Source organism: Coenobita brevimanus, chromosome 52 (genome assembly GCF_032717465.1).
Source record: "Coenobita brevimanus isolate Jiangsu-jjx chromosome 52, ASM3271746v2, whole genome shotgun sequence".
Taxonomy (NCBI): Eukaryota; Metazoa; Arthropoda; class Malacostraca; order Decapoda; family Coenobitidae; genus Coenobita; species Coenobita brevimanus.
The window spans coordinates 7,931,798-7,956,429 of NC_137005.1; the positions used below are offsets into that span (position 1 = coordinate 7,931,798).

The window sequence follows — 24,632 nt, forward strand, 5'->3', positions numbered from 1 at the left end:
CATAACTTCCTTCTCGCCGTTTCAAGTCACTCTCCGTGTCTCCCTACCTCCTCCTGGTAGATCACAAACCCCCCCCCCTCTCCCCTCACGCGCTCCGCGCGCACGGGTATTTACTGCACTCCTAGTACTAAGATTTGTTGTATTGTCATTAGTATCTAGAAAGCTAGTATCCTGCGAGATACACAATATTTTAGATAAGGTTTTTGTATTGATCTATATTGTGATGTAATGTCTACTGAAGTGTCCTGTGTCTGACTGAAGTAATACACGTGTATGGTGTTGCCGAAGGTTTTTATGTCCTACCTCTCTTCATTGCACTAGTTCCGGTCTCGAAAGAGGACCCCGCTCCGCGTTGAGTTGAATTGGGACGAGAAGTCGAGCCAAATTCAACTCAGCATTACAAAAATTTTTCTCAGTGGGCTGACTATCAAAAATCCTGTATCTCCTATTGCGTTTTCTTAATGCTTGTCGGCAATCCGGCGTCCACCAATGTGCTCTATGCTTCGCATGAACTGTAGAAGTCTTGGGAATAGCAGCCTCAGCTGCGTGTAATATGGAAGTAGTTATATTTTCAACCTTAACATCTATGGTCTCCCCAGATATATCTAAATTGGCGATCCTTGAGAAGGATCCCCAATCTGCTTTCTTATAGTTAAATTTTGGAGGTGGAGGGTCCGAAATGATGTCGCGTGTATAAGAAAGACAGATGGGTAAAAAATCAAACACTTCCCAAGGAGTCGTCGTAAGGGTCCCATGAGAGATCTTGATGTATACCAGGGGAGGCCAAAGATAAGTCAATGGCCGAAAAGTTACCAGTACGATCATCTACACGATTCGCTCTACCATCGTTCAGAAGACAGAGGTTGGACTGTAGTATTAGGTCGGCTACTTGCTCCCCACGACCATCAATCCTCAAGCTACCCCATTGATAGTGATGGGCGTTAAAATCACCCAACACTAACTTATTTCCAGGCAGATGTTCAACTAGTGAATTTAAAGCATCACTATCAATGGGGCCATGTGGAGGACAGTACAGAGAGTAAATAGACAGATACGTGTTATTAAATTTTACTCTGCACGCGACAGCTTCCAGAGTAGAATTTAGAATCAGTTCCGTTTGTGGGTGTGATTTGTGTGTGTAAATTGCAACTCCGTGACCTTCATATCTTCTATACGAGTGGTAGTGTTTGAACTGTGGAGGATCAGGATGATCCTCCAGGCGCGTCTCCTGTAAACAAACAACGTCTGGCCTGTGTATTGACAGCAAGATTGCTATATCTTGTAACTTATTCCCAATACCTCTACAATTCCACTGTAATAGAGTGAATGCGGCGGTTTAAGATTTCCGTTGGGGGCCAGTGTGCTTCGTCTTTTTTTGTCGCCCGCCAGAAGGCGAGCGACTACCGGGGGACCTATCCCGGTGCTTACTCATGGAAACCTCCATATTCTCATCAATTACAAGGCTCCCAGACTCCACCGAGGAAGAGCTATTCTTTCTCTCCCTCGCTGGACCAGGAGCGGGAAGGACATGAGGACGTGCCGGCTTGGTGAGGGTGGTCAAATTAATCTTATCAGACTTGTCGGGCTTCGATTTTGGCCGCACCGACTGCGAAGGAGCAGCGGCAGCCTGAGAGTAAGAAGTGGCGACAAGGATGTCTGTAAGAGAGTTGGAACGTACAGGGGGTCTAGACTTAGAGGTAGGGCATGTGGCATGTGGAGCGAAGGTAAGGTCAGTCTGTGTCTCCACAGTGCACATCACGGGACGGGACACAACCGCCGATGCATAGGAGACATTAGGCTTGGGAGTTGCATGCAGCTCCTTCACCTTCTTCCTTGCATCGTAAAAGGGACAAACCCTCGAGGAAGTGGAGTGAGCATCCTTGCAGTGAAAGCAGCATTCAGTCTCGGACGTACAGGTGTCAGCAGAGTGACCTACAGTCGCGCACTTGCCACACACAATGTTGGAAGCCCGACAAGCCTTTTCGTGGTGTCCATAGAGTTGACACTTTGCACAACGAAGGGGGTTCGGGATGTATGGTCTGACATTTACTATTTCATATCCAACTTTCACATTGGTTGGGAGAGATACCTTTCCAAAAGTCAAAACAACAGTTGCGGTCTTCGTCCTTATGCCTTCCGAAAATCTTGTGATGAATCTGGCCTCTATTACATCTTGCTGAGAAAGTTCCTGTACGATTTCTTCCTCTTCCATAAGCACAAGATCCCTGCAGGTGATAACACCCTTGCAGGAATTCATGGCGTGCGGGATCGTTGTTTGGACATCGTAATAGTGGAACTTCCTCAGTTTCAGCAAATCCTTGACCTGGGCAGAATTCATGGTTTTAACGAGAAGGTCTCCACTCGCAAGTTTTTTTTTAACTTATTCCACCTCACCTGCACACCCATCAATCACCTTCTTGATGATGAAGGGATTGAGGCTGGACAGGGGAGTGGAACCAACCGCATGAATCTGTACAAAGTCGGCGTTTTTTACATTGATGTCAAGGCGGGTACGTGTCTGGGGCCGTTCAGTCTGGGGGCAGTCCGTCCGTGCAGCAGTCGGGGGTCGGTCAGGACTACCTCCCCCCCTGAAGGGGGGGGAGGCAGTTGTGCCGTCCGCCATAGTTACGACTTCCCCCGTGAGGGGGAAGCGGGAAGAAAGAGAAAAACAACCAAGGGAGAAATTGCCCGGGGAAAAAACACCTAGTCTGAGATTACCCTCTCAAACCACTCTCGGGAGGACGCGCCTGTGTGTCACTCACACCCCAGAGCGATCAGTGGGGGGTACACTCCAGAGGTGAGTAAGCAAAGGCAATCTCAGTAATTAGATATAGACACCTACTATATCTACTAAGGCCAGGGAGGAAAATGAGGTCTAGCTAACCTAACTTTATTGAAAAACGCCCTAGTGGCGGAGAAAACAAAGCTAACGCCGGTGACGCAACCCTGCAGCTTTTTTTTTTTTTTTTTTTTTTTAAATAACAGAACGGAGGAAGGAAAAACAAATGGAGAAAAAAAAATAATCCATACACCAGATTACTGGTGTCCTCTGTTCATAAAATATCTGTAAGAATTAGACTTGAACAGTTGTAGGTTGAAATTTGGAGGAAAACAACTCTGGGGAAGCGAGTTCCAGAGAGATGCAGTTCGGGGAATGAAAGAATTCTGATAGGCAGAAGTTCTGCAATGTGGTTGAGTGACATTCCAGTCATGAGCGTTACCAGATGCCCGTGTAGCACGAGGGAAGGCATGGAGAGGTGGCACCATGGACGCAACTTCGTCTGAGCATTTGCCAAAAAAATATCTGTAAAATAATGCAAGGGAGGCAACATTCCTTCTTACTTGCAGGGGAGGTAGTTTATATGTAATGGCAGGGTTGTTAATGATTCTAACAGCTTTATTCTGAATTTTGTCTAGTTGTCTTAATGCAACCTCTCCACAACCATTCCACAAGGGTGAGCAATATTCAAGCTGAGAGCGCACATGACTCTTATAAATTAAAGCTAACTGCTCATCGGCGAAGAAGTTACGGACTCTGTACAATAATCCAAGTTTCCTTGAGGCGGTTTTAGCAAGTGATCTGACATGAGAGGTCCAGCTGAGGGCACTGTTAAGTGAGACACCAAGAATTTCAATACTTTTGGAGATGGGAATATTAGTAGCACTGAAGGTAATGTACGAATCTGGCAATATCTGTCTATTAGTAAACTGTATATATTTAGTTTTACTAGCATTAAAAGAGACAAGGTTGTTTTGTCCCCATTCACTGATTGTAGATAGATCTTGATTTATGGAGATGGCTGTATTGAGTTGAGAGGTAGAGATATTAGACTTTGTAAATGGATGTCTGAGTGTGAATGAACTATGTAGTGTTGAGTCATCTGCATATGAGTGAATGGGATTGTGAGTGACAGATAAGAGATCATTAATATGAACCAGAAATAGGGTTGGCGCCAGAACTGATCCCTGTGGCACGCCGGCGTTAATTGAGTGGAAATTCGAATATACATCATCTACTTGTACTCTTATTTTCCTGTCACTAAGATAAGAAGAAATCAAAGGAACAAAAGACGTTAGTCCATAGCAAGGGAGTTTGGACAGCAGGGAACGGTGCCATAGAGGAGAGCCAGAGAAACACGTCTGAACACTCAGCGACCATGCATAAAAGTCCTGGAGTTGACTTTTTTTTTTTTTTTTTTTTTTCCGGCCTATCAACCATTGGGGCCGAAGCCCCTGGTTATTAAGGCCGTGTATATATATATATATATATATATATATATATATATATATCTATATATAAATATATATATATACATACATACACATACACACACACACACACACACACTTCCATGCATACATACAGACACACTTTCATGCAAACGTACATATATATATAATAATTTTAATCTTATTTATTTTTATATTTTTTTTTTAATTTTTTCTTGGTTTTTTATTTTTTATACCTTATATTATAAAGGAACACTAATCTAAAGACCCTAAAACTAATCACCTAACAGACAAATCGCTAACCTATACTAAATCCTACAGAGACAAATAGCTAGACCTACACTAATGGTAAAAATACCTCGACTAACAGAACACCATCGACTACAGATATGTAATGCCTATCTACATTACATACCTGCACTCATCACCTGGTGACTGTCAGTCGAGGCACAACCTAATATAGGGGACATCAATATATGAAAGGGAACCAGACGAGTCAGGAACATTTCCATATACGTCAGCTGTCGTCCCTAATTAGAATAACTTAAGCAAGATAATATAATGTATTTACATAATTTGTACAAAAAGTGAAGAACCTCGCCCAGCAGACCACCATCGACTACAAGTGCCCAATACCTTCCTATATTGCACACTTGCACTCATCAGCTGGTGACTGTCAGGCGAGGAACTTGGCTTAATGTAGGGGACATCTATATTAGAAATAGATCGGTGGGAGGAGGAACTATTTAAAATATGTCAACTGTCAACCCTAATTAATATTACAATATCTACATATTTACTCTTCATAAAAACCATAAGCACACAGTAAAAAAGTCACATCACTCTGATCAGTCCGGTCTCTCTCAAGAAAGCCATCAATTTATCAGTCATAACAATGTCCCCATCACCCAGGATGTTGGAAAGGGTGAATGGGTGGAGCTGACACTCACTAGGAGGAGATAGGGGAGGTGCGGGGAGTGACTTGGGACGGCTAGGAGAAAGTTATGGTAATACTGGAAGGCGGCAGATATTAGCCGTGAAATTTATATGGTTTCCACTAGCCAAAATACTTTGGTAAATGAATCTTATCCTTGATTTACACTCACTTGAGATTTGGGAGTGAGAGCGCGTGGTAAACAAGATTTTATGGGTAGCGTGGGGGAAGGAGTCACTCACACGTATAGTCAAACAGATCTCGTTCCACAGCGTGGGGGAAAGATGGAATACTATTAATACTTCCTTTCACAATATTCCTTCACAGTAATGGGCCTATGTCTTTATAGGCATAGGCTTATTAATTATATAACAGGGATGTCACTCGCACGTATAGTCAGTCAGATCTTGGTCCACATTCTCGTCCTTTAACTTCTCACTGTGATCTGATTTACCCCGATATTCACTATATGAAATCACTGCACAATACTTACACTAGGGGAGAATCACTATCTATCTATCTATCTATATACCTAGGCTGCTTCCCCCAAGGAAAGGGAGGTAGCCGAGACAGGACGACTCACTCTCCATTTACTCATCCATTCAAACACATTCATTCGCATCTTAGCCCCAAAGGGGAGAACGGACAGATCCTCACCGCATCACACCGCACAAGGGTCAACTGCGCAATGCAATCAGTGACATCCGCAGCAGGGCCCGACAGCAGAACTGGTTTACCCCTGCTACATCATAACAGACCCATCCCCTTACCCGCACCTGACCTGACTAGCTGATCAGACCAAATGCGGGAGAATATCCCCTCAGGGCTGCGTCATCACTTATTCATTCACAATTTCTCTCCATTTATTTGTCACGCACAGCCACTCTTCCTTGCTCAACAGATATCCCTCTCGCATCCAGCGCTCTCTTCACACTGTCCATCCATCCTATTCGTGGTCTCCCTCTCAGCCTTACACCTCTCACATCAGATCTAGTTATCTTTTTCACCAATCGTTCATTATCCATTCTCTCCATATGCCCAAACCATTGCAACACCCTCTGCTCAGCTCTACCAGCCATCTCCTGAACAACTCCAGTTCTCCTTCGCACTTCATCATTTCGCACTCGATCCATACGCGTCACTCCACACATACTCCTCAGACATCTCATCTCCATTACATTCAAACTTTTCCTCTCTGCTACACCCACATTCCATGTTTCAGCCCCATATAATGCAGTCGGTACCACAACACCCTCATACAGCCTTCTCTTTACATCCATTCTAAGCGAACGACATTTAAACACTTTTTTCATTCCTCCCAGCACCTTTCCTACTTCATTTATTCTAAACTTCACTTCTGCATCTATTCTTCCATCCACAGCAACATGTGACCCTAGATATTTAAAACAATCTACCTCCTCAAGCAACTCACCATTCAAAACTATATTCATCCCCCTACCATCTATCAACCTTGTACACTTCATCACTTACTCTTATTCTCATTTACTTTCAATTTCCTCCTTTCACACACCCTTCCAAACTCCTCTACCAACTGTCTCAATCTCTCCTCTGAATCAGTCACCAGTGCAGTATCATCTGCAAACAGCAGCTGCTTCAGATTCCACTCTCCTCCATCAACATTTACCAGACTCAGACCACCTAAAACTCTTGCATTCACCTCCCTTACAACACCATCCATGTAAATATTAAACAACCAAGGCGACATCACACATCCCTGTCGCAGCCCCACTCTCACGGGAAACCAATCACTCACAGCATTTCCCACTCTTACACACGCTCTACTATTTACATAAAAACTTTTCACCCCTTTTAGTAACCTACCATCAAGTCCATACAATCTTAAAACAGTCCACAAAGCCTCCCTATCAATTCTATCATACGCTTTCTCTAAGTCCATAAATGCCCAAAACACATCCTTGCCTTTCGCTAAATACTTTTCACACACTTGTCTCACAGCAAACACCTGATCAACGCATCCCCTCCCTCTCCTAAAGGGGAGAATCACACTTAACCTAAATCACTCATGTTACAATATCACACGTATTCATCAGGGGATAGGCAGGAACATGTCATCGGTGATCCTGCTGGGCTAGGGGCACCGTCAATGCGGGGCGTGCCGAGAGGGCGCGGGACGGCTCGCAAGGGCGTCCTCTCATGTCCTGGACTCCCCGTGGCTTCCGGACTTGGCTCCGGCGTGTGGCCCTCGGGACTGGGGCCGAATAGCTCCAGGAACCTCTGTGACAGGTCCCGGCGTCGTGGGGGCGTGGAGAGATCACGCCCGGGTGTCCTGGGGAGAACCGAGAGAGACTGTGGGCTGCGGTCTCCAGCGTCTAGGTGCTTCCACTGGGGTCCGTCAAGTGCGTCTGCTCTAGAGCCAGGCGTAGAGAACAGAGACCGGGGGAGGCTGGGAGGCCTGTCTGGGCCGCTCTGGGATAGGAAGCCTGGGCTTCAGTCTCCTGCCGTGGGGACGTCCCTCTACTCTACACGCCCTCGGAGAGACCATAGATCGTCTCACGAGGGAGGGAGCGACAATAAGTCGTCTCTACCACGACACTCTCGGGGCGACCATAGATCGTCTCACGAGGACGGGAGCGACCATAGATCGTCTCTACCGGAGCACCTTGGGAGCGACCATAGATCGTCTCTACCGGAACACCTTGGGAGCGACCATAGATCGTCTCTTCCTGAACACTTTGGGAGCGACCATTGATCGTCTCTACCGGAGCACCTTGGGAGCGACCATAGATCGTCTCTACCGGAACACCTTGGGAGCGACCATTGATCGTCTCTACCTGAACACCTTGGGAGCGACCATTGATCGTCTCTACCTGAACACCTTGGGAGCGACCATTGATCGTCTCTACCTGAACACCTTGGGAGCGACCATAGATCGTCTCTACCTGAACACCTTCGGAGCGACCATAGATCGTCTCTACCGAAATACTTTGGGAGCGACCATAGATCGTCTCTACCGAAATACTTTGGGAGCGACCATAGATCGTCTCTACCAGAGGGGCGCCGTCTGGAGTTTGATTTCTAACTCCACCCCTAGCTAGCTCAGCAATTCCACTACGCGAAGGTAGTGTCCTTCTCCTACGGTGGCGGCGGCGTGGTGGCTGCATGTCACAGGGGCGCACGGCCCGGGCTGACATGCGTCGCTGTTGCCCGGAGTGATGGTGGCTGGTGGCGGCTACAGGGGCGCACGGCCCGGGCTGACATTTGCCCGGAGTGATGGTGACGGGTGGCGGCTACCCCGTGGGGTCCGTGTGGGGGTGTCGGCATATTTGCGGGCATACTACGCTGTTCTTGGCTTGCCCTGTCGTCGAGGATACTATGGTATTCTTCCGGGGCACTGTTCAAGCCACGCATTTTATATAGGCTACGTATCGATGGGATAAGTCCATCAATCCCATGACATATTTCGTGCTGTATCGTTCATACCTTATCGCTAGACCTAGCCTTATCGTTTATAAATGCTCCAGCATGCTTCCATGCGTCGGCCTTGATCACCCACGCTCTCCACGTTGCTCGATCTCTGGCAGCCTCCCTATTCAGTCCCTTATCCCTGAGGTCACACTCTGTGACCTCGTCCCAGGTCTTCGGTCCGCCGACGTTCACACTTCTCACTTTCTGCATCCAAATGTCATCCTCCATCTTCTCCACATGCCCAAACCATCTCCATCTATCCCTCCTTATTACAACAGTACACTCCAACCCCATCCTTCCTCTCAAACCATCTCAATTTACCCCTCCTCATCACAACACGAATACACTCCACTCCTATCCTTCCTCCCAAATACATCACCAATACACTCCAGTCCCATCCTTCCTCCAAAACCATCTCATTCTATCCCTCCCCATCACAACAACAATATTCTAGTCCCATCCTTCCTGTTATGCTAGGTGTTTTTAGGTCGACTTCTCGACCTCTGAACGGGGTCCTCTTTCGAGACCGGAACTAGAACGCACAACAAGAGGAACAGGGCCTAAAAACTCGGCAGACCACCCTTACACATATATTGCCTTAATTTGACTTCCTTACAATATACAATTGTATACAATGCAAGACATAGGGACAGCGTCAGGCTTCAATACAAAAGTTACTGCACACCATCCATACAAATGTAATCACCATTAGCCACAATGTTCACTAACAGTACACAGGGGCGAGGCACAGGCTATGTAATCTTTTCCTTACAGTCCTAGGGTATCACTCGTTAGTTCCAGATTTAGGTATTTCTCACTGCACATTGAGAGTGCCACTATGGTGAGTATAGTCACTGCCAGTTCTCAATACATCACCGATATGAATATGCCATATAACACAGACACTGTCAGTCTTTGTTCATTATGGTGTCACTGATATTACACTACAGTCGTGGCGCACGACTCTGAAGTTGTTATTTTCGTACCCTGGCAACCTCCCATTCAAACGTGTCCGATTTTGTATCATATTATACACGAATCATATTATGCACCAATATAGTATACACAAATATTATCATACACGAACGTATTATACACGAATCACATGCGTCTCATATTACACACGAAATCAAACGCACTTTTGAATGGTAGGTTGCCAGGGTACGATAATAACAACCTCAGAGTCACGCGCTGCGACCATAGTGAGCTTCTTGGGCTGCTGAACCCTGGGCTTAATCAGAGGTGATGTCCGGGCGTAGGGGGCTGTTGCTCGGGTGTGCTTTCCTTGTACGGGGCACAGGACTACTGCAGGGGAGTAGTCGCCCGAGTGTGGTCGTGGCCCGTGGTGCAGGGAGGCCCTTTCTGAGTGGGGCCTTGACCTGGTAGGTGGCCCTCGGGATTGGGGCCAAACAAAGCTGGTAGACGCACCTGCCGCTGTTTGCTCCGGGCAGAGGGTCATCAGCGGGAAGGACTCGGGAGCTCCCACCCTGGGGTCCTGGGGATGTCCCCGGGTGGCTGGGGGCTGCGGTCACCACTGGGCTGGACCACCGTCAGGAGTCGTCTGTGGCATCCCTTTTGGGTGGCGTCCGTCAGTGCTGGGCGTCGTCAAGGGGCGATCCGTAGGGCATGGATCCCCTCTCTCGAGATCGGGCCCTGCCACCACCCCTCAAATGGCAGCTCCTCTTGGGGGCCACATCTGTGGGGAGAGTGAGAAGGGTGTCCCACGCCGCCTCTGGGTGGGAGGTGGCCCGTGCCAGGGGCTTCCTCCAACGGGGAAGCCCTAGGGACTGCAGACAAAGGGTGTACAGTGGCTGACCCTTCCCCAGTGTGGACAATGGCCGACGTCGCGGTTCCACAGACCCTGAGGACAGCAGCAGAAGGGCGTACAGTGGCCATCCTTTCCTCGGTATGAACAGTGGCCAATACAGAGGTGCTGCTCCTGGAGGAGGTGGAGGCAGATGAAGGGCAGACAGTGGCCGATGTTGCAGTTCCGCCTTTCCCTGGCTTGCCAGCCGACGTGCGTACATTGGCCGTCACGTCCAACCTGGGGCATACAGTGGCCGCCACCGTGGGGCTGGCTCCAGGTGTGGCTGCAGCAGAAGGGCATACAGTGGCCGTCCCTTCCCCGGTATGGACAGTGGCCGATACCGTGGTGCTGCAGGGGGCAACAGCTGAGGGACGTACGGTGGCCGATCCTTCCCCGGTATGGACGGTGGCCAATCCCGAGGTGCTGCTTGGGACTGCCTGTAGACAAGTCCCACTCCGATCCTGTCGAGGGCTGGACCGGCTGAGATGTAGTCTGCCATTACTGTCTAGTTGTCGTTGGCTGTGTTCAGGGACACAGAGGCGTATGGTCGTGGCATACCGGGGCCCATCTCGCTCAGACCTGGCGCTCGCACTACCTGTTCCTCCGTGGTCTCTTCCTGGGGTGGGATTGGGGCCATGGCTCCATCCTGGGGGGGGACTGCGCGTGTATTTCACTTCCTCTCGACTCTGTCGTAAAACTACCCCCCCCCCTCCCAGGCCTAGCATTCAAGGACACACTACACTTCCACCAAATCATTGTCATTTCTGTACATCGAAGTCTAAGAATATCCTCTCCTTTTACTGGCCAGGTCTCACTGTCATGCAGCATTAAACTCCTAACACCACAAAGTAGCACCAAACGTATTTAACAATACTGTATATTTATGGGTGTCACCTATCCATCGTCGTGGGTAACAGCAAGACTATTTACCATAATCAAGCATGGCTCGCGAGCGTTAGTAGCAAAGTACAAAGGCATCAATGTGATCAATTATTTAGCTTAATTATATAATGTGGTTCTGTCTCACCTTAAATGTCAGGACCAGCTGCCTAGCCCCGGGCTCCTATGGTCCTCATGGGGCAGTGTAGGATTGGATGATAGATGGATGGTTCTGTATTCTTGTCTAAACACATGCTTTTCCCTCTATCGTGAGCTGGCTGGTTGTCAGTCTGGGGGAAGTATTCTGGGATGGTTAGGAAGCTAACTAACACCTCTTTCTTAATGATTATTTCTGATTCTGCCCCATTACTACATTCTTCTGTATTAATCAGGGAAATGGGGAAAAAGAAGTGTGTGGTAATCATAGGAACATTTGTCTTCTTAGTGTAATAGGAAAAGTATATGGTAGGATACTTATTGACAGAGTTCAGAAGATAACAGAGGAATTAGTTGAAGAAAAAGGAGGTTTTATGAAGGGAAGAGGATGCGTAGATCAGATTTTCATTCTTGGGTCTTTAGCGGAAAAGTTTCTAGAGCAGGGAAAGAAAGCGTAAGTGGCCTTCATGGATTTGGAAAAGCACATGACAGAGTAGATAAACAAAGAATGTAGAAAGTATTAAGGATATTTGGACTAAATGGGAAGTTCCTGAATGCCGTGAAGAGCATATATGAGGGTGCTAAGCCTGCAGTGCGTGTGGACAGTGAACTGAGTGAATTTTTCTCTTTGACGGTTGTACTGAAATAGGGATATGTCTTGTCCCCATGGTTGTTTAGTATGTAAATGTTTGGTAATAAAAAAGATACAAGGTAGGGCAGTGGATGTTGGAACGACCTTCATGAGAGAGGGCTGAATGTGGAAACTCCTTGTACTGTTGTTTGCTGATGATACTGTGTTGTTAAGATGAAGGGGAGCTGCAAGGCTTGGTGAATGTGTTTAGGAGTGTGTAAGAAACGGAATCTAAAGGTGAATGTAGGGAAGAGTAAAGTTATGGTCTCGAGACAAATGAAGTCACTGAATGTACAGTGGGGTTGGATGAGGAGGAAATGGTAAATGTGAGTGCATTAAGTACTTGGGTAGTGTGATAAGTAAGGATGGAAGCTTTGAGGGTGAAGTGCTTGAAAGGGTACAACAAGGATGAAATGTTGTTGGTTCTTTGAAAGCAGTGATAAGTAACAGGTAAGTGAGCACGGAGGTGAAAAAATTACTGTACGATAGTGTTGTGATACCAACTCTAACGTATGGAAGTGAAGCTAGGACCTTGCTGGAGGGACACAAGTCTGTCTCTCTCTCCATTACTACATACTGTATACAGAATCTTACTGACATGTGCAGGTACTGTTTGTGTAGGCCTATCATGTAGTACATGCTTTGAGGAATTAAAACTGTTTCTGCAGCACTTATCTTTGTCTCCATCAACTATCAACCCATCACTAATTTGCAGCATACTGCACAAGACAATAATACGGTGTGCAACACAGCGTCTGATGGGCCTATGTTACCGGTGATCCACCCAACTGTCTTTGTTTGCTATCAAGATACTACATACATGAAAATGATGTGACGTACGCAAGTTGGCCTTTGAATGGGCTTAAAATGAAGAAGGTTTGTGGGTTTGATCAGATTTGGAACTTGGGTATCTACCTAACTACAGAATGCAATTTATTAATCTCTAGTTGTTTATCATTCATTTATGGCAAGCACTAGCTGATGTTTATTCCAGCACATATGGGTTTCACAGGTTCAGTCAGGCTTGGCACTTATCACACATTCTGCTAATGGTAGTGTGGCTGCCCAGCTTTTCAGATACTGGATTCTGCAGTCTCACACTTGACCATAGATCATTACAGAACATAAAATTTTTATCTGATATAATTATTTATTCAACCGATTGAAAGAATGCATGTGATGTGAAGTACAGGTGTGGCGGGAGACTTGTGGGTGTTCTTTTTCTCTTTTTCTCCTCTCTCTATGAAAAACCTCTCTTGCTCCTCCTCTTGAACCAAACTCCTTTCTACCACTTTCTCCTCTAGCCCCCTTCCTCTCCTTTCATTTTATCCATTGCTCTACTTTGCTCATCTTTTCTCCACGCATCTCTTATCTATCATCATCTCTCTTTTTATCCTTGCCTCTCTTTTGTTTGCTCTCTTCCACCCTCTCCTCTCTTTCCATCCACTATTTCCCTTTCTTATCTCATCACATCTCATCTTCTTCCTATCCTTTCCCCTCTTCTGCCACTCTTGTCCTCTCCCTCCTTTCTGCTCACTCTTTCATCTCTTCCCATCCACTATCTCCCTCTCCTCTCTGCTTGTGCAACTCATCCCCTCCTCTCCTCTCCTCCTCACTTCCCCTCTCTCTCTCTCTCCATGTAAGTCAACATGCTCCTCTCAAACAACTTACTGTATTTCCCAATGCTCTCACTTTTGACTTTGGTCCTCCCAAGTGTCACTTGGACATGCACCAAGAAGATTCCATTACTCAATCTAATTATCATAAATTCACCATCAATGATGCTTAATAGTTATCAGTTACTCACATCTCACTAATAATCACTTTTCAGATATTTGTTATTAATTTTTATTTCCTTATATTAAAACACAAGGGTGTGCATACCCAGTATAATTTGTACCTGTGCATAACAATAGTATTGTTAAATATACATTTAATTATTTAAAAAGATCAAGTGGCTTACCATACCATACTGTAACTATCATGCATAATTAACACATTACTGTACTAATTACTTTATGGGCTAAAATAAAATCCACAATAACAGTTCTTTCAATGAAGTATTTAACAATCATTCCAAACAAAATTATTAATAGCCTACAAGTATTAATGTAAACACAGAATCAGTTCAGTATTACAGAAGATGTATCTAACTTATAGCTTATCATTTGTTATAGACATATAATTATCAACTACTACTTTTATACAAATAATAATAATAATAACAATAATAATACTGTATAATTATAATCATCATCTAATCCAGTGTTGCCCCATGAGGAGCGTAAAAGTCCGGGGCTGGGCAAGTTGGTCCTGACATCTATTAGGAGAGTAACCAGCCTCACTCATCCCTAAGTGCCATTACAAGAGCAATAAACCCCAACCACCCCTTTGATATAAACCTGCCCAGGCTCAATCCAACTGGAGCACATAAATTACCCACTAAACCACCAGGTGCCACAATTTGGTTATATGGTTACCACCCAGCATAGTAAATGGTTTCCTGGTGTACAGAAAACCATTTGGCTTGTCAGTGCAGAGTCACCCACAGACAGAAGGAAGAGGAGAGAATAAAGGAAAGAAAGACAGAAGAGAAAGGATGGAAAGAAGGAAGGAAAAGTGGAAAGGGCAGTCACCTGAGAGCAGCATTACATCAAGTGAGTGGATGGTGAACATCCCCACCTACCACCATAACAATAATAATAATAATCATAATAAAATAATAATAATCCATCCATCATCAAATCCTACATTGCCCCATGAGGAACGTAGGAGCCCGGGGCTAGGCAGTTGGTCCCAACATTTAAGATGAGAGTGACCAGCCTCACTCATCCCTGAGTGGCATTACATGAGCAATCAACCCCAACCATCTCTTGGATATAAACCTTCAACGGCTCAATCTGACTGGGTAATAATAATAATGTTTACCTGCAAAACTTTACTCTAAAGATACACTGTTTTTACTACATATATTTTTCTCTGAGTTATTAAACTTACATAATACTGTACAGTATTGCTTTTCAAGAAGCAGTAGGTAGAAGAATTAAGAAAATCATATTCTGTACAATTCTAACTATAAACACTGCATTGTGCTTCTGGAGTTATTTTCAGGACGTTTAGTATCTGCAGTTGCACTAACGCAGCAATTATAATAGCCGAATTAGTCATCAGAACATTACTATATAAGTATGCACAAATAAACACAAAAGTACTGTCTACAACCCACCCCATCCATTCAACATCCAATCCAGTATTACCACATTAAATGCATGTGGTTAGGCTATACTCCAGGCAATGAAGACATAAGTGACACGTTGGTCAACATGAGCAGTAAACCCAAACCACCTGTGGAGGCAGACCACCATGGATCACAACCAGCTGGAGTGCTTTAACTCACCAGACCACTGGGAATCTTAAAGAAACTATGAGGACAGTATGGCTACTGCACTACACAAACACACAGCACAAGAGCTCCCTCTTTATATCCTTGCATGCATCAGAAAACTGTCTTATAAGGAAAGCACTGAAATGCACCACTCTTAAAATCAATGTACAATTATATAATCAAAAATATCACAGCATGCATGATCATAACTCTCATAATAAGCAGTGAATGATGTAGCTATCACAAAGCATTGCTGAATTAGTTCTGGAATTTGTATGGTACTGCTACAGAATATTAAACCTCTACAAGTCATGTGCAAAAAATAAGTAGAAAATTTTTACGACCACAAATTTGGGAGAACATTTTTGTACTGTAATCAATATTTAGGTGGGAGGGGATATATGGGATGGGTTGGAAGACAGGACACAAGTGGATGGTAAAGGGTACAGTACACTCTGCTGTTGCTGTGGAAGCTCATCTGGACATGAACCTAGTAGACAGCGGGATGAAACTGTCATTCTTCTGTGGTACATCATCATCCTCTCCTTGCTTTTAAGAAGCTGAGGGATGTTTGTATAACTGGCAGTTCTTTTCAGCTATATCAGTGCCACCACTTGAAATGCATCCCTCTCCACTATGTTAGATGGGTATTGCATGTATATACGTATTAGGTGCTAATAATGGTGAAGCTTTTAATCAAAAGATACTGGAACTATGTAACAGATGCAGCTTTGCAATTTTGATATATAAAACTACCTGTAAACACTTTTTGACTGAATCTCTCCTTTACCTCATTGATGGATATGCTGGTGCACTGGCTCTATCCATCTCTGATGCAAGAGCATTACCACTTACCAATCTATGATCCACACCTCCAATAGGAGCTTTACAATCAGGACAAGTGCTCTGTTGAGTTGCTCCACCACATTCTCCAATACAATAAATATGTCCATTAGGGCACTTGAACCAATGTCCTTGTTTCAGACCAACAGCCTGTACAATCATAACCCTTTCACTGTCACTGATGCCAAGCCCACCAAAATATTCCTCACTTGCTTTCAATTCATTACGGACTTTCTTGTCAAGTTCTTCATCAAATATTACTGTAGGATCCATTAGTTTCTCTAACCTTCCTTTAACCATCAACAATTTCTCATTACAGTTACCAGCAACTTTTTCTTGGAACTTCCAATAAGCAGGAAGGATCATCTGTCGCTGTAGCTCATAACTTACCTCTTTCATCATCTGAGGTGCAATTGTTACAGTCTGCTGCATCACTCTCTCTAGTATGGTATCAATGTTTGCTTTCAAGACTTTATTAAACTTTGGTACCTTTTGCATATCAAACCTGTAAGAAATACCACTTCTGTTTTGAGAAGCCCCATCTTTTTCTTCAGACTCTTGCAAAATACTTACAGCTTTCTTCAGCACTTGAGCTTGGAAATATAAGAGCTTCAGTTCTCCATCACTCAAAAATTTCTGTTTCTTCCGGCGATTTGTGGGTCCAACACCAAGAGTAACTGTAATCTTTTTGGCATAAGTTGTGAAGTAAACACCAAATCGACGATCTATAAAGAAAAAAGAAAAAAAAAACTTGAGAAAAGCTAAAACACATTAATTCATTACTAACAAATATATTATTATGTACATGCTGATGTACCAATGTCAGCTATATCCTTCAATATGATGAGCATAAAGGTATAACTTTCTATCTGACAATCAATGGCAACACTAAACTATCCAATAACCTAATATCTGACAGTATGCTATTATCATCATTTGCCACAAAATAGTAATAAAAATAATAAATAAATAACAATAGTGCGGTAGGTGGGGGCACTCATCATCCACTCACTCCATGTAGTGCTGCTCACAGGTGACTGCCCTTTCCTCTCTTCCTTCCTTCATTCTTTCCTCTTCCTTCTGTCTATGGGTGACTCTACACTGAGTAACATACCAAATGGTTTCCTGTACACCAGGAAACCATTTATTATGCTGGGTGGTAACCATAAAACCAAATTATGGCACCTAGTGGTTTAGCGGGTAATTAAGGTGGTCCAGTAGGGCGAGTCTGCAGGTTTATATCCAGGGGATGGTTGGGGTTTACTGCTCACTTAATGCCACTCAAGAATGAATGAGGCTGGTCGCTCTCATCTTAACCCTTCGAGATTCCAATGATGCTTTTTGGCATCATTTCAAAACCAACCTCAGAAATTCCGATGACAAATTTACTCATCATTTTACAATACTTTCGTAAAATATTCACTATAAATTGCGTTTACATCATAACAAAGAGACTCGGGCATGATGTGGAGGAATGCTTACTCTATGCACAGCATGTACTGTGCAGCTGGTATGACTCATGGCTTTGTTACTTTATTACTTTATTCTTGGCGAACATTTTTCTACAGAATGGTATAAAATTTTTAACTTCAACTGGTCATTTTGACTTTTTATTTTGTTTTCCATTTCTGAACCTACTACGATAATGTACAACTATTCATCATTAAAATGACACCACCACCAGCCTTCTATCATCAAAAATGTATTTAAACTGGCTGATCAAAGAAAAAGTTCACAAAGCAAATACAGGTATGAAGCCAAGAAATACAGGTATGGAGCCAAGAATACAAAAAATTGTGCATCTATTTCCTGTTGCTTTTCCTTGAAATGAAATGCAGAAATAACCATAATCTATATATCATTGTAGAGGTGTTTTATTGTAGTTTTGAATAGTTTAAACCAGATTTATATATTTTTTCTTTTTTGTCGAATATCTATGGCAAGGTATAAAAATTTTGGTTTTCGTCTAAGTTCAACTCGTCATTATGATTTTTTAATTTCTTTGTTTCCCTTTTTTGAAAATACTATTATAAAGTACAACTACTCAGCTTCAAAATAACACCACAACCAGCAACCTATCATAAAAAGTGTATTTACACTGACTGATCAAAGAAAAAATCGTGAAGCAAATACACAACAGAGAATCATGAAAAATTGTGCATTTTTTTCCTTTTGCTTTACTGCATAATAAAATGCAGACATTACCATAATATACAGTACGTAGCTTTGTGAAGGTTATAAATTGTAGTTTTGCATGGTTTAAACCAGATTTATATACAGTAAACCCTCACATATCCATCCAACATCCAATCCTACACTGCCCCATGTGGAGCGTAAGAGCCCAGGGATAGGCAGTTGGTCCCGACATTTAAGATGAGAGTGACCAGCCTCATTCATCCCTGAGTGGCATTACATGAGCAATCAACCCCAACCACCTCTTGGATATAAACCTTCACCGGCTCAATCCGACTGGAGCGCAATGATTACCCACTAAACCACCAAGCGCCAAAATTTGGTTATATGGTTACCACCCAGTGCAGTAAATGGTTTCCTGGTGTACAGGAAACCATTTGGCTTGTCACTCAGTGTAGAGTCAACCACAGGCAGGAGGAGGAGGAAAGAATGGAAGGAAAGAAAGACAAAAGAGGGAGTGTAAAATTACCCTGTAGGCAGAAAGACAAGGAAAGAATAAAGGAAAGGAAGACAGAAGAGGATGGAAGGAAAGAAGGATGGAGGAGAGGAAAGGGTAGACACCTGACAGCAGCACTACATCAAGTGAGTGGATTGTGAGCGTCCCCACCTACCACATAATAAAGCCAAAGGCATGTCCGGGTAGTGGCAAGATCCGGATAATGAATACTATTCCCCTACTATACCCAGACCCTACCTATAGCCAACCTCCAACAATACCTAACCTATCTGTACAATAACTATGCCTAATTTAGCGGTGTTTTCCAGTCATTCTGTCATATTTAGACATCAAAACACACAAGAATATCCAAAGTAATGCTAAACACCAAGAAAACCATGCAGAAAAACACTGAAAACTTAAAAAAAACCCTACCTATACATTACTGTGTGTAAAGTACCCCTCCTTATTTTAGCAGTGTTTTCCAGTCATTCTGCCATATTTTGACATCAAAACACACATAGAAATATCCAACGTAATGATAAACACCACCAAAATCATGAAAAAAAAAAAAACACTGAAAGCCAAAAAACACCCCACCTATACATTACTGTATGTACAGCACCCCTCCTAATTTTGGAGCTGTTTTCCAGTCACTTTGATGTATAGACATAAAAACACACACAGGATTATTTATACCAATGCTAAACATCAAGAAAGCAATGCATAACTAGCAAAAATCTACAAAAAAACTGAAGACGGTTTGAAAATCAGTTATCTGTGATGAGTGATTGCTTCCGGGGCTTTAAAAAAAAAAAAAAAAAAAAAAAAAAAAAAAAAAAAAGACAACTATGCTACCAGAAATTGGTTATATTGCAATTAATCATATACCACCATCTTTGCTGGTGTTTAAACTATAAGATTAACTAATAAAAGCACATAAAATTGATAAGTAAAATTACAGAAATGCAGTGAGGATAAAGTGTTCAGAAGTAAAACTTACCGTACCTTCCTATAGTCTTCTCACCATCCTAGTGCAAAATTTTGCCAACACCTTCCAAGTGTTAAGTATATGTTTAGACGCAGAATTTCGTTAGCTTTCTTGTGGATTTTGCAGAATTTCGATACGACCAATAGTGGTCCAATAATTGCAAAAAAATGTAAAAACTCACGATTCAGTGTTATCATCTGGGAGGAAGGTAGGAACTAAAGAAATGAGGGGCCAGCAGGGAAGGTATGGAGGAGGCATGGGAGGAGGGGAGAAGCGTGACTGTGGGCAGGATTTTCACCCTTCTGTCACGATGCAGATGGGCCCTTTTGCCATACATTTACTCATGGCTTGCAGTTTGTTAGACCCCAAGTGGCCATGCAGAAACACAACTCACAGTGACCGGGTGACTTTGAATGTTCAGTAGAGAGGCAGACAGCTGCTGTCACCGAACATGTATTCATGGCTTGTGGTCTGTGTTCGATGGCGGTGGCAGTTGGGAAAGACTTAGCCCAGTGACCGGACAAAATTGGATGTTCAGTTGAAAGAAGGACAGCCGCTGTCATCGAACATGTACTCATGGCTTGTGGTCTGTGTTTGATGGTGGTGGCAGTTGAGGAAGACTTAGCTCAATGGCCACGCGACATTGGACATTCAGTGGGGATGCGTACAGATGTTTTGACACCGTTTGCGGGTTACAGTCAAATTACTTGGGTGCTGGAGGTTCATTGAGAGTGACTGGACGAGCGCTTGACTTTGACCATTCAGTACAGGGGCGAATGGACATTTTAGCTCTGGTTGTGGGCTACAGACTACTTCCAACTCACAGCTCAAGCCCAGCAGGCATGATACCGAATGTTTGAACATGTCGGCTGGCCGGCTGAAGTTCTCGGGGACTTTTATGTCCGGATAATAGCAAATAAATTCAGATAATGGTTTAATAAAGCCATGGTCCAGCATCCAGATAATGAACAAGTCCGGATACTGCAAGTCCGGATAAATGAGGGACTTCTATACCTTTATTATTATTTTTTTTTTTTTCCCAAACATTTTTCTACAGCAAGGTATAAAATTGTTGGTTTCCATCAACTTCAACTCAACATTCTGACTTTTTTTTTTTTTTTCCTTTTTTTAATATACTTATGTAAAGTACAACTGGGAGAAGGAGGGAGGTGAGAAGACAGGAAGAAATCAGTAGGATAGAAGTTGTGAAAGCAATGAAGAAAGTTAAATAGGGGAAAGCCCTAGGAATTGATGGAGTGTGTGGTGAAATGCTGAAGCATGGGGGAGAGATAGTAGTAGAATGGATGTGGAAGATACGCAGATTGGCCTGGGAGGAAGGTAGAGTCCCGGAGGATTGGAAGTCAGGTATAATTATTCCCTTGTACAAAGGAAAAGGGGGAAAAAGAAGTGTGTGGTAATCATAGGGGCATTTGTCTTCTTAGTATAATAGGAAAAGTGTAAGGTAGGATACCTACTGACAGAGTTAGAGAAAGAACAGAGAAATTAGTTGGAGAAGAACAGGGAGGCTTTAGGAAGGGAAGAGGTTGTGTAGATCAGATATTCATTCTTAGATCTTTAGTGGAAAAGTTTCTAGAGAAGGGAAAGAAGTTGAATGCAGATTTCATGGATTTGGAGAAAGCATATGGCATGGTGGATAGACAAGGATTGTGGAAAGTGTGAAGAATATATGGAATAGATGGGAAGTTGTTGAATGCTGTGAAGAGTATGTACGATGCTGCAAAGGCTGCAGTGTGGGTGGATGGTGAACTAAGTGAATATTTCTCTTTGAAAGTTGGGTTGAAACAGGGATGTGTCATGTCTCCATGGTTGTTCAATCTGTACATGGATGGGGTAATAAAAGAGGTACAAGGTAAGGTAGTGGATGTTGGAGTGGGCCCTGGTGAGAGAGGATAGTGTTTGGAAACTCCCTGTACTGTTGTTTGCAGAAGATAGTGTTGTTGAATGAAGACGAAGGGGAGCTGCAAGGCTTGGTGGATGAGTTTGGGAGAGTGTGTAAGAAACGGAATCTAAAGGTGAATGTAGGGAAGAGTAAAGTGATGGTCTTTGAGAGAGGTGAAGTCAGTGAATGTACAGTGAGGTTGGATGGTGAGGAATTGGAAAATGTGAGTACGTTTAAGTACTTGGGTAGTGTGATGAGTAAGGATGGAGGTTTGGAGGGTGAAGTGCTTGAAAGGGTACAGCAGGGAAGAAAGGTTGATGGTTCCTTGAAAGCAGTGATAAGAAACAGGGAAGTGAGCATGGAAATGAAAAAGTTGCTACATGTCAGTATTGTGATACCAACTCTAACGTACGGAAGTGAAGCTTGGACGTTGTTGGAAGGACACAAGTCAAGAGTGAGAGCAGTGGAAATGAGTTATTTAAGAGGAGCCTGTGGAGTCACATGGAGAGACAGGCTGACGAATGAGGATATAAAAGAGCATTGTTGTGTTGATGTGGATGTGATAGGAAGCGTTATGAGGAACAAACTGAGGTGGTTTGGCCATGTGGAGAGGATGGAGGGTGAAAGACTGACGAAGAGAGTGTATGTGAGTGAGGTGGAGGGGGGAAGAGGGAGGGGGAGGCCGAGGATGAGATGGAGAGATGGGGTGGAGAGGTATATGAGAGAGGGGGGTGTGAGTTGGGAACAGGGCAGTGAAATGGCGGGGGACAGGGCGACTTGGAGGCGATTTGTTTGTGGCCACCCCAAACAGGATTGAAGCGTCTGGCAATAGATAGATAGACAACTATTCAGCTTTGAAATGACACCAAAACCAACATTCTATCATGAAAAGTGTATTTACGCAGAGCAATAATTAAAACATATATATATCACGGTGCGAAGATGTGGGTCACCTCCAGAGCAGCTGACTCTAGCACAGACATTATCTGCCCGGCCCAAAAACCTCATCGGGTTAAATGTCTGGACCAACTTGCCCAGCCCCGAGGAGTCTACGCTCCTCATGGGGCAACACAGGATTAGATAATAATCCATCCATCCATCATCCAATCCTACATTGTTCCATGAGGAGTGTAGGAGTCCGGGGCTAGGCAAGTTGGTCCTGACATTTAAGATGTGAGTGACCAGCCTCATTCACCCGAGTGGCATTACGTGAGCAATAACCCCAACCACCCCTTGGATTACTAATATTAATGATAATAATAATAATAATAAAGAAAGAAATGCATTCGGGAGCCGACTGCTAATCACCCGCCACAATAATGACCCCATGTGCCCATTTTTGAACTCATCCAAGATTTTGGCCATATCTTGATACAGTACTCTGAAGATTTCATGTTGATAGCTCAAGAGGTTCATGAGATATAATGGTGCTAAAGGCCATCTTTCTATTGCCAGACGCCATAATCCAGTAAGGGGTGGTCATTTGACTTTGAGTTATTTGTTTTACGGGGAGGGGCACTAACCCTCCACCAACCCACTTGTTGACATGTAGGGAGCACGTATGGTCTGGTTATATGGTTACCACCCACCATTGTAAATGGTTTCTTGGCTTACATGAAACCATTTGGCTTGTCACTCGATGTAAAGCCACCTGTAAGGGAAAGAAAAGCAATAAGAAGTGACAGGAAAGATGGGAGAAATAGAAAGAGAGGAGGGCAGGCACAGAAAAAGAATGGTAAAGGCTAAGGAAGTAGTAGGCAGCACTATATCAAGTGAGTGGATGATGGTCGCCACCACCTACCACAGTGCTAAAGGCAAGCAATAAAAACTAGTTGACCTGTCCAAGATTTTGGCCATATCTTGATACCCTGAAGGTTTCATGTTGAAAGCTCAAGCCGTTCATGAATTACAATGGTAACACACACACACACACACACACACACACATATATATGACCTCTTCCTCACAACTAATGTTTCTGCAGGTCAGGTGAAGAGGGATAATCGGGATATTATAGGTGAACAGTGTGTGAAGAATGATGAAGGAAGGGTAGTGGTGAACAGTGAGGATATTAAAGATGCATGGAGATAACATTATAACCGGTTGTTGAATGAGGAGTTTGACTGGGACAAGGAAGGTTTGGAGCCAGCAGATCCAGTGTCTGGCCCTTGGCCTTTGACTGATGCTGCTACTGTGAATGAGGCAATAGGCAGGATGAAGGTGGGGAAGGCAGCGGGTGTGTCTGGGTTGACTGCCGAAATGTTGAAGGCCTCAGGCGATATAGGGGTGAAGTTAGTCACTGACCTGATAAATAGGATTATTTACGAGTGTGTTGTCCCAGATGACTGGCTGAAAAGTGTAATTGTAAATGTGTATAAAAGGAAGGGTGATGCCCTGGAAAGAGGAAATTATAGAGGTATAAAGCTTTTAGATCAGATAATGAAGGTAATGGAGAGAGTTTTAGAAGGTATGATTAGAGAAAGAGTGAATATTGATGAGATGTAGTTTGGGTTTATGCCAGGTAGGGGGACCACTGATGCTATATTCACTGTTCGACGGCTTCAGGAAAAATATATTGGTAGGAGAAGGGATCTTTATTTTGTTTTTGTTGATTTGGAAAAGTCCTTTGACAGAGTCCCTAGAGAGGTGGTGAAGTGGGCAATGAGAAAGCTGTGCTTGGAGGAGTGGCTGGTTAGGGTGGTTATGGCTATGTATGTGGATGTTCACACCCAGGTAAAAGTGAATGGAGATTTGAGTGATGAGTTTTCCATGAATGTTGGTGTGCATCAGGGGTCAGTCT

General features: G+C 43.8%; 1 protein-coding gene across 1 annotated transcript in view; it reads right to left on the reverse strand.

Annotated features, from left to right (window-relative positions):
* Nucleotides 1–13,961: 13,961 nt before the first annotated feature.
* LOC145400388 (NFX1-type zinc finger-containing protein 1-like) overlaps nt 13,962–24,632 on the reverse strand; it is a 37,027-nt gene continuing 26,356 nt past the window's right edge. Inside the window, exon 5 of the mRNA XM_080272903.1 lies at nt 13,962–17,037. Coding sequence (XP_080129029.1) covers nt 16,256–17,037 — 782 coding nt within the window. The 3' untranslated portion in view covers nt 13,962–16,255. The remainder of the gene's footprint in view (nt 17,038–24,632) is intronic.